This window comes from Bombus bifarius, unplaced genomic scaffold (assembly GCF_011952205.1).
Source record: "Bombus bifarius isolate JDL3187 unplaced genomic scaffold, Bbif_JDL3187 scf7180000007970, whole genome shotgun sequence".
In the NCBI taxonomy this organism is placed as follows: Eukaryota; Metazoa; Arthropoda; class Insecta; order Hymenoptera; family Apidae; genus Bombus; species Bombus bifarius.
In genome coordinates, this window is record NW_022884356.1 from 5287931 (window position 1) to 5304343 (window position 16413).

The 16413-nt window shown below is 39.8% G+C and overlaps 1 protein-coding gene across 1 annotated transcript; it reads left to right on the plus strand.

Annotated features, from left to right (window-relative positions):
- Nucleotides 1–4260: 4260 nt before the first annotated feature.
- LOC117212661 (uncharacterized protein PF11_0213-like) lies at nt 4261–4908 on the plus strand. The gene has a single exon (XM_033457613.1). It carries the CDS (start codon nt 4261–4263, stop codon nt 4906–4908), a length of 648 nt encoding a protein of 215 aa, XP_033313504.1.
- The last annotated feature ends 11505 nt before the right edge of the window (nt 4909–16413 follow it).

The following is a 16413-nucleotide window of genomic DNA, read 5'->3' on the forward strand; positions in this document are numbered from 1 at the left end:
ACGCGACACGGAACAAAAGGCGCCGCCAGGCTCGATCGAAACGAAACCAGAGACCGACGTTCGTTCTCCACAGAGCCCGTGAATTTTTACCTGCGCGACAATAATTTGTTACGCGCGTAATTAGCACCGAAACGGTTTCAATCATAATCAGAGAGTACACGCGTCACGCACGATGTAATTAACCTGGACGATTAAAAAGGATAAAAATGGAACGGGAGTGACGATACTCGCGTCGAGGAGAAATTTCACAATTCACACAAAGAATTATTATAATCCTTAACACGTTGACTGCCGCGCCTGTTTTCGATGAAATCTCCTTCAGGCCACGAGTGTGGCGTAGATTATTCCGACCGAATGGTTTCTTATGCCACCACAGTTAGAAAAGGAATCAAATGGTAACGAAAACTTGGCATTCGACTTCTTCTGGGAATTTCTGTTGTAAACGCTTTCACGGTTTACGAAATTGCAACAAGGAAGGATGTAAATATTAGAAGATTTAGAGAATTATTGGCTGCAAAATTATTAGGCTTGTCTGAGAATACAAAAAATCCTTGTCTTACACAGAGTCAGCATAATGTCGCCGTTTGGAAAAATGATTCCGGAAGAAGCGTTAGACGCGCACGCAAACTATGTTATGCGGATAAAAGACGTCGAATTTAAAGAAAACAACCACTTATCGTGCAAATTGTCCCGACCAACCTCAGCTTTGTACAGAACGCTTTAAAGTTGTACATTCTAAGTAATTTTCTCAATAAACCATTTTCATATTACTTTTATAACAATTCGATAGTTTTATTACTTTCTGTGGAATATCTTTTCAAATACTTACGACGATCCTTCGCAAGTAGGCAAATAAGCATCCCACGACTAGGGTGACACGGTCCGATCAGCTGTTACCCGAATATGGGTAACGCGACAGTCAACGTGTTAATGGTTAACGCTAGAACTACCGATAGTTAACACGAAGCTGTTTCTACCACAACCAGTCCAAATGACTGGTCTTTAAAAAATACGTAATAATAGAATATTTTTACATTTTTCGATTTACTACTTTCTTACAGAAGGAATTCCATGTTATGTAGTATATTTTTGGTATTATTAATCCATCCGGGACCATCGTCCCTAAACGAGGATTGACACATTTATAAAATCGTAGAACCAGTCGTTTTGACTGCTGTGGCATTTCTAGTGTTAGCGTCTAGCGATCGATTCGCAATTTTCCTGATAATTGATATCGTCATATCGAATGATACGCAGTAAAAATTTTCAAAACGTGTGACAAGTTGTACGGAACGAGGAAATTGATTAATTGGGGTTCGATAAACAGATTGCAGAACCCTTTTACACTTCGACAAGTGCCAATCATTTTGACTGGTATTTGTATAAGTAGCTTTAATACGAAATTATTTTCACTTTGAATACATAAAAAACAAAATAAAATTCTGAAAAATATTATTCTTTTAGCTATCGTTGCGAAAGTCATTGCACCATTGCGGAAGAAGATATAACAACACGAAGTAGGAATTTTAAAATAAAATTGCAAAACCAATCAATTTGACTGATGCGATAGTTCTAGTGTTAACATAAGTCTTAGTATAGCTTTATAATACGTGAAATAATATCGAAATGTTTTTACTACGAGTATACTATTCGTCGAATAAATTTTTCCAATAACAACGTGTTTTTAATACTTTGTTGTTTGACTTTTGCGATAAGTGGATTACGTGATGCTCCATGATAATTATTCGATCGATCGTTATCATTGTTTTATCGGATTATAAACACATCCTGATAAATATGTGTGTATGCTATTTCGTTTTTCTTTCGAAATTTAGTAAATTTATTTATATGTGACTGTGAAATTGAAATACGATGATTGGAGTAAGGTGTTACGCAAAATGATACATTTGATAACGATATAAATAGGGGAAGGGTATTAATAAAAAGGTTGTTTGAATTTATAATTATACCAGATGAATTTGTAATACGTTATCCATCCATGTCGATAAAAATTATACGTTGAATTTTCAGATATTCGGAAAATTAACAAAACTACGCGACAGTGTGATTAACGCGACACCTACGATGATATCTTTACAGGTGGAAATCGTTCGGTTTCGATATCAGGCAAATGTAAATGAGACTTTAATTAAATAAGCAAATTACCCTTGAAAAACAGTTATATATTCCCTCGTGAGGTAATTAAATTGGTAAAACGTAATATGCACACAATAACAACTTTCCTATGAACAATAACAATTAATTTTACCAAAAACATTATCTAATGGGCATAAATTAATTATGAAATTTGCAAAGGATATGTAATTACAAAATACCAGAACGAAATCAACTTCGCTCCAGGTGCATCCAATTCTAATTAATGAAAATTAATATTGTTAATATCTTCAAAATCGTTTTAGCATCGTTTACAACGTTATACTTCTTGCTCATCAAATTCCCAGTGAAGTAGCTTTAACTTATCAAAGCATTTTAATACGAAATTTTATGCTCCAACGATTCTATTCGTGAAACACGTAATTAACTTGTTTGTTTTAACAGTTTCTTAGCTTCGCTTTCTACTCTTTTGATACAACCACTCGGTTTTAATTAAATTACATTTCAACTATATTGCGTAACGTGAAGTCTAAAAACGATATAAGATTTGTTGCATCATCTTTATCGTGTAAGTTGATAAAAATAAAAGTCTGTACAAATATCTCTTTAAATTCTAACATTTTTTTTCTTTTTTATTTGAATAAATCGTTAATACACTTTTGCTGCAAATTCCTTCCCTCCATTCGTTTCCAAAAATACATTCCAAAAGATATTCGTTGCAATTTTCTTTTTGACAATTACCTACAACGCTACCTAAAATTTCCTATTTTTTCCAATTAAAATTTTCCTCCAGTCTCGTTCATCCTATAACGCCGTTCTGTATTCCCTAACACCATGTTATTGCCAATTCCAATTTCAACGAATCATCCAAACGTGCGAGAGGATTCTCGTAATTCGGCACACCGTATACACGAAACAAAGAGGATAGATATGTTCGTGGAGTGACGTTCGGGTATTCTTCGGCAATAAAGTCGATGACTAATTATCGATCCGTGAAAGAGAAACTACGCATCGTGTGACGCGCGAGCAACACGCAAGAGATCAAAGTGCCGCCCTCTCCAAGTGCTTGCAAATATTTACCTGGCAAGGTTGAGGCAGCGTAACTTACGGACAAATTATTTTCACGATAAGACGCCGGTTCACGATGAAAAACTTTCCGCGATCTTTTCGACGATTTAAAATGCTAACCGGCAACAGTTATACACTGACCTGTACCATTATTATAACACTTACTTACTATGTATAAATTAACTTACAGAAGACATTGACAATAGACTCGTCTCCTACAAATAAATTGTTGACACTTTATGCGTTTATCGGAAATTGAAATCTCCAAAAATGCATCGTAGGCGTATAATATTCAAAAAAATATATCCAAAAAAATGTTCGGAATTTTCAGTAGCCGTCCGTTTATGGCACGGACAGGTCCATTCCTCCCCTAGTTGTAAACCTAAGGAATCATAGGTCAGGGAAACCCCCGGTCGGGAAGGCACGACGGATGGACGAGACTCAATGGCTGGGAGAGAGAATCAGCAACGTACTAAGACGGCTCATCGTGAGACATCGTACCGGGTGAAATATTTCACTCCCAACAAGATCTTACCACCGCCGTGTTCATAACATCACACTTTACTTTTATATAAAATGTGCAAATTTTATAGAACAGTGCTGGATTACTCTAACTAGTTGATCTATTAGATTACTAGATCTACTAGTGTTACGTCGCGTGAAACAATTCGTACACCATCCCTCGTTGCCCGGCCATCAACAGTCCACGTGTCATTATTCAGACTCTGAATAAACCTAAGGGCCCACCATAGAACGTAAACACTTTGAAGTTAATGTTTTTAACGTAGTCCTTTTCGCTTGAAGGAATCGGTAATCCTGTAAGTATTTTGTTTTATGAATGGTCCTTAGAACAGTCCTTAGGTTTATTGTGCGCTCTTACAAATTACGGAAAAGCGGGTTTTCTCGTGAAGAATGTCACACACGAGCCACGTTGGTAAGAGGCTTCCTCCACCTATTCTCATTCATTAACGTTGGTCATAACCAATGGGCTTACCCTCGCCTGTCTAACGAAAAGTGTCAGCAACGAATCCGCTTTCTTCGTATCTAAAACCCACCCACAACGAGCTTTCCTGCGTGATGACACGAGAGCGAAGATTCTGTAAAAGTCAGTTATCACAGTCGCCAAGTCGAAGACAGTCGATCGACAGAAGTCAAATCACCACAGTGGTCAAGTCAGAGTCGAATCTCGACAACAGTGAAAGTCAAGACATAGTCGCCAAGTCAGAGTCGAATCTCGAAAACAGTGAAAGTCAAGACACAGTGGCCAAGTCAGAGTCGAATCTCGACAATAGTGAAAGTCAAGACATAGTCGCCAAGTCAGGGTCGAATCTCGACAACAGTGAAGGTCAAGACATAGTCGCCAAGTCAGGGTCGAATCTCGACAACAGTGAAAGTCAAGACATAGTCGCCAAGTCAGAGTCGAATCTCGACAACAGTGAAAGTCAAGACACAGTCGCCAAGTCAGGGTCGAATCTCGACAACAGTGAAAGTCAAGACATAGTCGCCAAGTCAGGGTCGAATCTCGACAACAGTGAAGGTCAAGACATAGTCGCCAAGTCAGAGTCGAATCTCGACAATAGTGAAAGTCAAGACATAGTCGCCAAGTCAGGGTCGAATCTCGAAAACAGTGAAAGTCAAGACACAGTCGCCGATACGAAAAGAGTCTCAGGCCGTACTCGCTCGCAGTTTGGCAGTCAACATACTCACAATTGTATCAAATATTGAAGTTATTGAATTGTTGGAAATATAAATATTATAACCTGTTAAAATCAGCGTTATACTCATTCAACCACCCCTATTATTCTAATCGAAATAGGGGATCGATCTATTCGTGGCGTCGATTATTCGAATCGTAATGGGAATTTGCGACTCCCGTTGACGCGCTTCTTCGAGATCGCGCCTCTCCGCGAACGATCGAAACAACTAGATCTACCAGATTACTCGATCTGTTAAACCTCTTCCACCTTGAGTCATTAAGTCATTCGAGGTACGCGATATCGACCGATCGATTTGACCTGACCAGTTGCTCTTTAGTCGATAATTCGCAACAACAAGATACGTATTACAAGCACGCGGATTTAAATTTACAAGCAAACAGCAGGTTAATAAATTCATTGAATCGTCGCTATTTCGTATGAAATGGGAATAGCTGGCCGACCGAGACTCGACAAACAGCTCAAAGTTTCATTCCGATCTGTTACACCGTTGCCTCCTTCGCATCGTGTACATACAAGTGGTAGAAAGCGTACGTTTAACTTTCGAGTTGGAACTTTCAAGCATTTTAATGCTTTCAGCCCAACCACCAACGTTTGCAGGGCGGAGGCTCGATTTAAAATGTTTCAAGTTGTTTCGTTAGGATGGTACAAGTCGCCAGCAATTTTCTGTTTCTTTTCTCTCTACGAACTTCCATTTCTACATGAAAGTTAATCCACACGCTTTTACTAAAGAAAACGCTGCCCAGCCATGAAAACTTCTACCCTCCAAGATGAACTTGAACCATCTGAGTCTCGCCAGCTGAGATACCTGATCCCGTGAAATTAATCTTTCGCCCTGTATCTTCCTTTCTTATAATCCCTCTTCTACTTGGTCAAAGCTTCTCTTTATACCGTCGTTTCTCTCTCATGAACCAACATCCTACTATTTTTACAGATTTCATCCCTTTTTCCGACGTGCTTACGATCAAATCGGTGACGAAGGACAGTTTAGACGCGTTAACGTCCCATGAGAAACTACAAAGGGATGAATGAAAAACTCATTTCCATTTTTCATCCTACCAAAAGATAGTCTTTTCCCATTTTTCCAAAACTATTTAAATGCAGCAAGCGTAGACACGTTTGTCGAGCCACAAAAATTCAATCAGAACCATCGCTATAGAATCGAGCGAATGGGTGCGCGTCCGATCAAGGGCTGTAACCGATCACATTCGTTCTCGTGTTGTGTGATCGGAGGAGATTGATCGTTGAACCGATTTGGTTATGAATTTTCACTATATTTATACACAAACTGCAGTGTATTCGTGTGTTCCATTATATATGTATATGCTCGTTTTAACATTGCGATTCTAACTGATTTTGCTTATTCCGACGTGACCGTAGATTCTGACTATTCTGACCAACGATTGCCTCTTTCCTCGTTCTTTATACCTCGTATCCTCCCCTCCATTGCACGTTGCGCCCTTGCAAGGGGGTAGATCAAGACCCAGTGCTGTGTGGGAGTGTTCGTCGAAGTAGTTGAACGCGCACCCCTACAGAAATATTCGAGAGCGTGCGAGTTACGTTGTGAGAACCATGAGATTCGTCGTTGCATGACGGATTGGAAATTCTGAGGTTTATAACAGGGTTTCGGTTATTGAGCTATGGAAAAGTGTTAAAATTAAAAATACATGCTACTGCAAATCCGTAAAATTACCGTTTGAGCAGTAACACGCAGGCGATCGTAGTACTAAACACCTATTTCTCAAAAAATAGCGGTTGGGTCTGACCGTGATACATGTCGTTATGAGACTCAACAACCATCTTTCTATCAAAATTTCACTAATGTATTTTTCTTTGCCAAACCTTAACACTAGAACTACCGATAGTTAACACGAAGCTGTTTCTACCAAAACCAGTGAAAATGACTTTTTAACGAAATACCTAATAATGGAATATTTTTATATTTATTGATTTATTACTTTCTTGCAGAAAGAATTCCATGTTATAGTAGTAGTACATTTTTACAACTACAAACGAGGGTTAGCACATTTATAAAAAAATCGTAGAACCAGTCATTTTGACTGGTGTGGTATTTCTAGCGTCAGCATTTATGTTGGAATACAACGATATTAATCGCATACAGACGAGGTGATTGATCGAACGGATTCTTCCCTTCGTTGCCCAGCGATATCCCCACTAGCATGCGTTCGTGAGATGTAAGGATATGGATGGAACATTGGGCACGTGGAGAAGCTACTAGAAGGTTCTGTGGCACATGTGACGCCACACAGGCATCCACACAGGTCACACTCATTACTGCATAGAGAGTGGGGTTCAAAACCTTCACAAGAGTCATGGGTCACTAAGCCAATCAGTCTGAGAATAACTAGCCAACTGTCTACATTCCACAACACTCACTTATATTCCCTGTAATAATTGTTTAATAAATATCACGTAATATTATTTCAACACAAACATTGTGTCTTCCACAGATTATTAATCTTAATTCCGAGATTAAATTCTAACAATCTAGCGATCTAGCGATCGATCAGGAATTTTCCTGATAACTGATATCATCATACCAAATGATACGCAGTAAAAATTTTCAAAACGTGTGACAAGTTGCAGAAAACCAGGAAACTGGTTAATCAGAGTTCGATAAACAGGTCTCAGGATACTTTTACACTTCGACAAGTACCAGTCATTTTAACAGGTATTGGTATAAATAGCCTTGATACGAAATTATTTTCAGTTTGAATACATAAAAAACAAAATAAAATTCTTAAAAATATTATTCTTTTAGTTATCGTTACGAAAGTCGTTACATCACTGTAGGGGGAAAAATATAACACGAAGTAGGAATTTTTAAATAAGATTGTAAAACCAGTGAATTTGACTGGTGTGGTAGTTCTAGTGTTAATCGAGGCTTTTATGTATCTCAATCTACGGATGGGATACAGTGACGCTTCGTTTTGTTCCAATTCGACAAATCAGTCGTACAGTCTGAATTACCTGCTACGCTAAAGTTAGACGAAAGTTTGATTTTTAATGAACGGAGAAGCTTACGGTGTACGGTAGAATGAAATCATAGAAAACAATAGACGTCGTATATAATTGTTCAATAATCCAAATCTGTTCTAGATGAAAGGGTGAATTTTTCACAAGCCTTTGTTTCCGAGAAAATAGTCAGTTTCGATACTGTATCTAGTACACGTAGGACACTTGATTCAGGATTGAATTCGTGTCTCTCGATAAATTGATATAGAGTAACGCTACAATAGGAGTAGATTTGCATTGAACAACAAGTGCAGCGTTTCCAACAATTTTTTCCCAAATAAACGAACGACTAAACAAAACGTTTAACCGTGATCCTTTTTTATTGGTCGTAGACAATATCATCAACGTTTGCGAACGGATCCACTGTGAAATAAATCGAGGACGAAGAAGACGATATCTGGGAAGAACGTATCTGCATAATTATAATCTGCTTCCGGCACTTACGCCGGATATTTCCTTCGTGCAATGAATTCATTTTCAGCTGCTTTGTTTTCGCACGTGTCGGTAAAGATCAGAATTACGCTAGAAAACAGGTGGATCGCTAAACGTAGCGTTTATACTCGATAATTTAATATCGCGTTAAACCCAAGCGGCCTCGTTCATTTTCCAACATCGAGACTCTAAAGCTCTCAGACGACTCATAATATCTCTCTTTAGACAGTTCCATCGTCCAATCTGATTAAACTCTCATTCTCCATGTTTTTCAAGCTAACCACGAACTAACAACAATGTTGCTTTCCTGTACAGTTTCCTGTCTCGATTAACGAAACTTCATTCTTAAAAAGAAATCAAAAAGTCTCATCCTAGGAAAGATTCTATTCATCGTCTTTCCGTTTCAACCGATCTTTTATTTTTTCTGTTTGGTTTGTCACATCACTGAGAAAATATATAGCGAAATGAAAGGTTCGTGTAGTATCTCTTCACAAACTTCATTTTCTTCTTTTTTCTTTCTTTTTCAGAGAGGATTGAGACAATATCACGGTGTGCTTTGTAATTTACGTCGCGATTATCGGTTTTACAGAGAAATTTGCTTTTGTATCTGTATTGGGCTGGCAACTAAGTGATTGCGGATTTTGCCATTACCATCTAATGACAAAATCCGCAATCGCTTAGTTGCCAGCCCAATAGAAAATCATTAAAACCGTATCGGTATATTCGCAAGTACTTCCCTAATTTTGCAAGTTTCTGAGCAAAGACTTCACTTCCCGCACAAACTTCCATATAATTCGCAAAACTATCTACCTACTTACATGCAAACATTGTGCATATATCACGTTCCATAAATATTTACGGGGGTCGTAGATTCTCTTAATCAATTAATTATCACGTTCGTTTCGAGATTAATTTCGTATTCAAAGCTTCACGAATGTTTTTCATTCTTGCATCGATATATATTCTTTTACCTTATTACTCGTATTTCGAATTTTCTATTTCTCGACATTCTTTCGTATCCTTTTAAAATAGAACTCCTTTGCATTTTTCTTTTTTTTTTTTTTTTTGCATTGTTACGATACCATTAAATTTCAGTAGTCGTAGAAACAATTATCGCGACACATTAATTTTATTTAACGAATTGCAAGCGATATCTACAACTTGATAAACCCATTGATTACCACAATTTCAATAAACGTATCGATTTAGTATTTCATTTACAAACGTTATAGATATTATGAAACGTTATATAAACAGCAGCAAGGGAAGCTTGTTAACGACGATTAATTATCCGTTGCAAATAAACAGAATCCGCTGTAAGCCTTACATATTCGAATTAATTAAATTTTACAACTGACACGAATGCGACCAAGAAGATTGTAATCATACAGGTCCTCGCGCATTTTCATTTATCAGCCAACGAAAAATGTACAGACTGGACGAAAATTTAAATCAAGTATTTAACGAGAGCATATTGTGAATCAGTCTGTTCAAGCTGGTCAACATTCTGATTTAAATAAAATATAACTACGATCACAAACAAATAGTTTCTCAAAGGTATACTAAATATTCAATGATTCTGTCGTCGTAGATTTTTATTATATTCGTCGAAATTACTATACAGAATGTTTCAAAACTGGTATTCTTCTAACTCGAGCAAAATGTTATCCTACATGAAAAAAAGGGAAGTTTGGGAAATAGAATAAAATTTGTTCGTTTCAAACTTTGTCTTAAAGAAAATTGAGTTTAAAATACACGGAGTACTTGAACTTAAAAGTAGGTAAATAACTAAACCCTAATCGGGAATACGTTTAACCATCGACGATTTATTCTATTTCAGGTTGCTTTTCTTTAGAACGAGGCCTCAGATAAAAGAAATCGTATTCCACATCTTCAATTTGCTTCTACAAGTTACAGGATAATTTTCCGCTCGAATGTATATAAAATGTTCCATTTTAAGACACCCTATATACCGCTGCGGATACTCAAAGCAATATTATTGGATACGCTATTGGATTCTGTACAGCTACGGAACAGTTTCCTTTATACTAAAAAGTTAGATGTAAATTATTGGCTGATAAAGAGATTCTTTCAATGAATTATCATTTTCCACTTTATTCTTTATTTCGTTAACGCCAGAGCGACAAAATTTTATCCTCAATCTGCAGATTTTACAAGATCTCTTTTACTATTCATTCGATTGCTCGCTAAACGACAAGTTTTTCTGTTAACAAGCTCTTATTCTTTATTATATCTCCAATATCCGATACGATTCAGAGTATCAAAATATATCTATATTTCTCGTACATGGAATGTCGGTATGGCTTCTTGAAGGTAAATACCAAAGTAAAAAAGGGAAAATAAAAGGACCACTTATCCGCACAAGTGTACCTCATCCCACAACCAGGAAATTCAACTTAAAACCTTCTTTCAATCTTCGAAGCAACGGTAGAGCGAAAGAGGGAGAGAGAGAGAGAGAGAGAGAAAAGGGACGAGAACAGAAAGAGAAAAGAAAGAAAAAGGGAAGAGATAAAAATACAACGAGATCGAACAGGACTATCCTGGTCCATGGCAGAATTCACTTTTGAGCTGCTACCTAGATCGATGCGACGGCTCAACGTCTGGGCTTTCTTTGTCGATGACACGAGCATAACAGCGCCACGGAAGCTATATAATTTGAACTTTTCTGTCACGATGACACGTGCGCAATTTATTTTCCCCCCGCTGCATTTACTTTCCTAGCCGCGCATCGCGCCGGCTACTCGTTCACGAAAAATAAAACTTGCCAACCGTCGCAATGAAACGGAGCCGGAGGTGGAACGAGAAAACAGAACTGCAGAAATAAGGAAGAGAGAGAGAGAAGGAGAGAGGCTTGAGAAACGTGTAGCATTATCGCGATAATGCAACGTCGTCTTCCACCTGAAGCAGCACACGGTGTATCCATTACTATTACCTTTTTATTTTCATTGCAGTACGTGTGGCCGCCTCGAAATATCCACCTGCAGATCCTGTATGCCGTGTCTCGATTCGATGGACGATCGTAAATTCCTCTGCCTTTGCCAGCCGTTAATAGCTCGCGCGAAATTGAATGTTCGATTCCTGCACAGCCGTCTCAAATCATTTCGTTGCAATTACATCGTCTTCTAACGATGTCTGAAAGAATCGATCGCCTGACTCAACGTTCCGGCTACTCCAGTCATCCGGTGCATCGTTGAAATAGGTGCCATATAACTGACGTGGGTGGCATCGGTTTCATCCTGATCCGGAAGGATCAGGTGGTGGACCCTATGCTTGCCTTTCACGCGATACAAAAGTTTTAACGTTGTTCTTAATATGCCAGTTACTGGGCTAACTTAAGAACTCGACATCTCCATCGTACATACATCCAGAAAGAAAAGTGGAAATTTATGTAAGCCGTAAAAAGCTGATGGGTTTGGTTTCCAAGAGACTCGTACAGTGACTGCTGATATTATTTTTATTCCTTCGTGCAATTCTAATAATTTCTTCCGATCTTGGCAAGATGGAATATGACAAACGATGAAATTAGTAGTGGAATGAATTGGTCGTGTAGAAGATTTGTAGAGGATTGGTAAATAGGTAACGAGAACTTGCTGTTGCAACTCGTCAAATATATTTGAAATAATTAAATAAATAAGTTTGGCGGTGTTATGGCCCTGCCGTGTGAAAAGAGAATTCGCGTTTCGTCCTGGGACTACCGGTGGACTCGTCAATAAGGCTATACCCGATAGTCCCTGCCTTAGACGTAGAGAGAGTCTCGCGAGAGGAGCGGTATTTGTATCGTGACAGCGTATATTCGACCGCTAGCGAGACAGACAGACTCGTTGTCGTCGTAGTAGCCCTCTGGCGTTGGCGGTTGGTACCCACGGATCGCCCGGGAGGTGTTACGACCGCGTTGATGCCTCGACCTGTCGGCGTCCTGTTGGTACCGATCCGCCACATAAGTAATGTCGTGAGACGCTCGTACAAACGTATTCGCTAGACAGTGTATAATCGCTCGCAGATAACTCGTAGATGCTGATAGATACTGGGTATATACTCGACTCTTTTCGGTTGCGTTCGTTCATTTCTACTGGTCGAGGGAAAGTCGGGAAATGTCTTTGTTCGACGATTACACGTAGCACGTTGTTTTGTCCGGAGTTTATTCTTTCATACATTACGTGTATCCTAACGATCTTGATACTCCAAGACAATACAACAACATGATTTGAATTGTCCTCTAATCATGTGCCGCTACAGTCGATACGTCGATGAAGCCAATTAATCCAAATTATAGGAAGCATCGTATCGACGTCGATGGTCGGTAGTTGCAATCTTCTAGGAATTCTCCTTTCTCGAAGTTTGACCAAAATTTGCTACAGATCGAGGACAAGACATAGGAAACTGCAGGTGGACAATCGTTATAGTCAATTACGTAGGTGGTGCACTTTGAAGCAATGTGGGTCACTCGAACTCCGTAGTATCTGTCGAGGGTTAAAATCACTTTGTAGCGATACTTCGTGAAACTGAAATTGTTTCAGACAATCTACAATGCAGATGCACAGAGGAAGTATCCAAAGTGACTAGCCCTCTATATTCACGCAAATACCGTTGCTTTTACCGAAAAGACAGTTAAGCGCAAGTTTACAGCCAAAGGGAAATCTATCTTCGGACAAAGGTTTTAAATCCTTCTAGGATTTTCCCTCGTCGTTCTCCGAATCAACAAGAATTACTCGGTTATCGTATTCGATTATTGAACCTGAATTACATTATTCGGCAAACGAGAGAAGAGAAATTTATTTTCTGTTCGAACTTCGCGAAGACTGAGCGGTGACACGTCGCAGTAATTCCAAATGAATTCCTTAACAGTTAAATAAAAGAATTGACCGCGGGATGCGGAGGGAAAGAACAGTGGAAGATTCGATTTAGAAAAAATGTCGCGTGTTTCCTTTTCCCCGATTGTGTTAGTACAAAGTTGCGTTCTGTTTTGTTCTTCTTTCTGACTTGTCTACTTGTCTTGCCACTTTCTCCATATTATTTCTTTTTATTACTCCAACAATTAAAAACGTACGATATTTGGATACATATACTACAAAATAGTCCATTCTATGATCATAAACTCAAAATTCCAATTAATATTTTAAATATTTGAAATATCGCGGTGTCGATAAAAATCTAACTTCAATCAAATATCAAAAAAAATATCGATTTAATGATATACAGAACAAAATTTAAAGGCGCGTAGTTCTTGGCAATTGGTCACGTTTTCGAAAGATATAATCAGTTATATTAATCTTGCTGGATAAAGTATGCCATATTACCAGGTCTCACCACGATGGACGGTTCGAAACTTTACCACGATGACCCGAAACCCATGAGTTATTTCTTAATTTATCAAGAGTCTCGAAAACAATTGCAACCATATTGTGCGAATGTACAGTAGCTTCTACGACTCTACTTGATCATCCTGCGCTAAAGAGATAGTTGTTTCGTAGCCTAACTGCGAAACACATATCTCCAACGCAGCAGCTTACATGAATCTTTACAAACGTAGAACCAAAGCCACGGTAACGGTGTCCAACATCCATCTCCCACACAACGATTACATCGATCAGTACAAATATCGTACAATAATTCGCATCCCTACTGGCATCATTCGGTATCAAACACACATTTATCTAACTTGGAATGAAAGGAAGAAAATGTAGCTACTGACACTGTATATACCATTTCGTGTCTCGCAGAAGGGACATACGAGTCGCTGTACTAAACTAGTTATCGTTCTATTTTTGCGACACTGTAAGATATTGAAGATACTGAAAAGTTATAAACTCTAACGTGATCTCAATAAGTATCCCTTAAAAATGGATAAACAAGAAAATGCCCGATGAATCAGATGATAAAGGAAAAAATCGCGGCGCGCTCGAAACGAACGAGATCGCGATCTCTCGAAAGAACTAACAAACCTACACGACGTACCCCCGTACACGAGATAACTCCGAGGTTCAGCGGAAAGCCCAAGAATTGACCGTAACTCGATTCCTGTTTCGCCGTTCGAAACTTACACGAGTCGCGGTCGATGGCGCCGACCGATGATGCTAGTGATCCACGGGTAATTCAGCCGTGGATCCAGCACATAGGCCAGCAACTTAACACACTCCAACTGAACATGTGGAACCCGGGGATGGACCGCTGAACAGGATTACGAAGGCAAGAGGCCTCAACTGAACAGTGGGGTCCACTCACGGGGAGGGACCGCTGAACAGGATTACGAAGGCATTGACCTCAACTGAACAGTGGGGTCCACTCCCGCGGGCCCGAACAGAATTACGGAGGACGTGAAATTGCAGGTCCCTGACCGAGTACCAAAGTACCAATCGGACAGGACTGCAGATCCACGACTGAATCCCTAACAGATTCGCTAGCATCACCGGCGCGACGACAACTCCCGCGATCCGATGCGAACGTCGAGCAGTCGTCAAGCAGTCACCAAGACAGAGGTGTCCTTGGGGCGACTTACGAATCCAAAGAGTTGTCCAGTGCACGTTGACCCGCACGTACGCGGAATACGCGCGAGCGAGTACGTCACGCTACGGTTTGAAAGAACTGAGTGATCGCGAACCGATAAATCGCGAGTACAATAAGTACTGTGTGGTAAGCGAGTGAAGGGAGACGAGATTTTTCTTTTTTTCGTTCTAAGGTGGATAAATGTCGTTGTACAGAATGAGCTCACAATGCACTTAACATAGGTATCTACCTTACGATTAATTAAGACTAAAACGTACGCATCCCAACGGTGTCCCACGGTGTCCCACGATGTCCCACGGCGTCCAACACGATGTCCGACGGTGTCCAACGTGTGTCCAACGGTGTCCAACGTTCCCACGGTGTCCAACGGTGTCCAACGGTTGGTCCAACGGTGTCCAACGTTGTCCAACGACCACGGTGACAACGTCCAACGATCCCACGGTATCCAAAGATGTCCCACGTTGCAGTCCAGTTTAGATCATCCAAAATTCTATCCGTCACTTTTGGTAATCCAAACTGGACTGGTGCGTAGTTCTTAGCTTGGCATCGTTTTCCAAAGATTAATCAACTGATTAATTTTTGGAAAAGGATGCCAATTACCAGGTCTCACCACGAGGAGGTGACTACGCACGAGACCCGCCCATGAGTTATTCAACATTATGCATCGGTCTCGACATTCAACCTACTGGCAAGAATGTCGGGTTCTGGTTCTACTTCATGGGCCTGCGTAAAGAGATAGTTGTTTCGTAGCCTAACTGCGAAACACATATCTCCAACGCAGCGCTTACATGAATCTTTACAAACGTAGAACAAAGCCTACGTAACGCAACATCCATCTCCCACACAACGATTACATCGATCAGTACAAATATCGTACAATAATTCGCATCCCTACTGGCATCATTCGGTATCAAACACACATTTATCTAACTTGGAATGAAAGGAAGAAAATGTAGCTACTGACACTGTATATACCATTTCGTGTCTCGCAGAAGGGACATACGAGTCGCTGTACTAAACTAGTTATCGTTCTATTTTTGCGACACTGTAAGATATTGAAGATACTGAAAAGTTATAAACTCTAACGTGATCTCAATAAGTATCCCTTAAAAATGGATAAACAAGAAAATGCCCGATGAATCAGATGATAAAGGAAAAAATCGCGGCGCGCTCGAAACGAACGAGATCGCGATCTCTCGAAAGAACTAACAAACCTACACGACGTACCCCCGTACACGAGATAACTCCGAGGTTCAGCGGAAAGCCCAAGAATTGACCGTAACTCGATTCCTGTTTCGCCGTTCGAAACTTACACGAGTCGCGGTCGATGGCGCCGACCGATGATGCTAGTGATCCACGGGTAATTCAGCCGTGGATCCAGCACATAGGCCAGCAACTTAACACACTCCAACTGAACATGTGGAACCCGGGGATGGACCGCTGAACAGGATTACGAAGGCAAGAGGCCTCAACTGAACAGTGGGGTCCACTCACGGGGAGGGACCGCTGAACAGGATTACGA

Coding starts and splice junctions, on each gene's coding strand:
- LOC117212661 (XM_033457613.1), top strand. CDS start 4,261: ATGACACGAGAGCGAAGATTCTGTAAAAGTCAGTTATCACAGTCGCCA.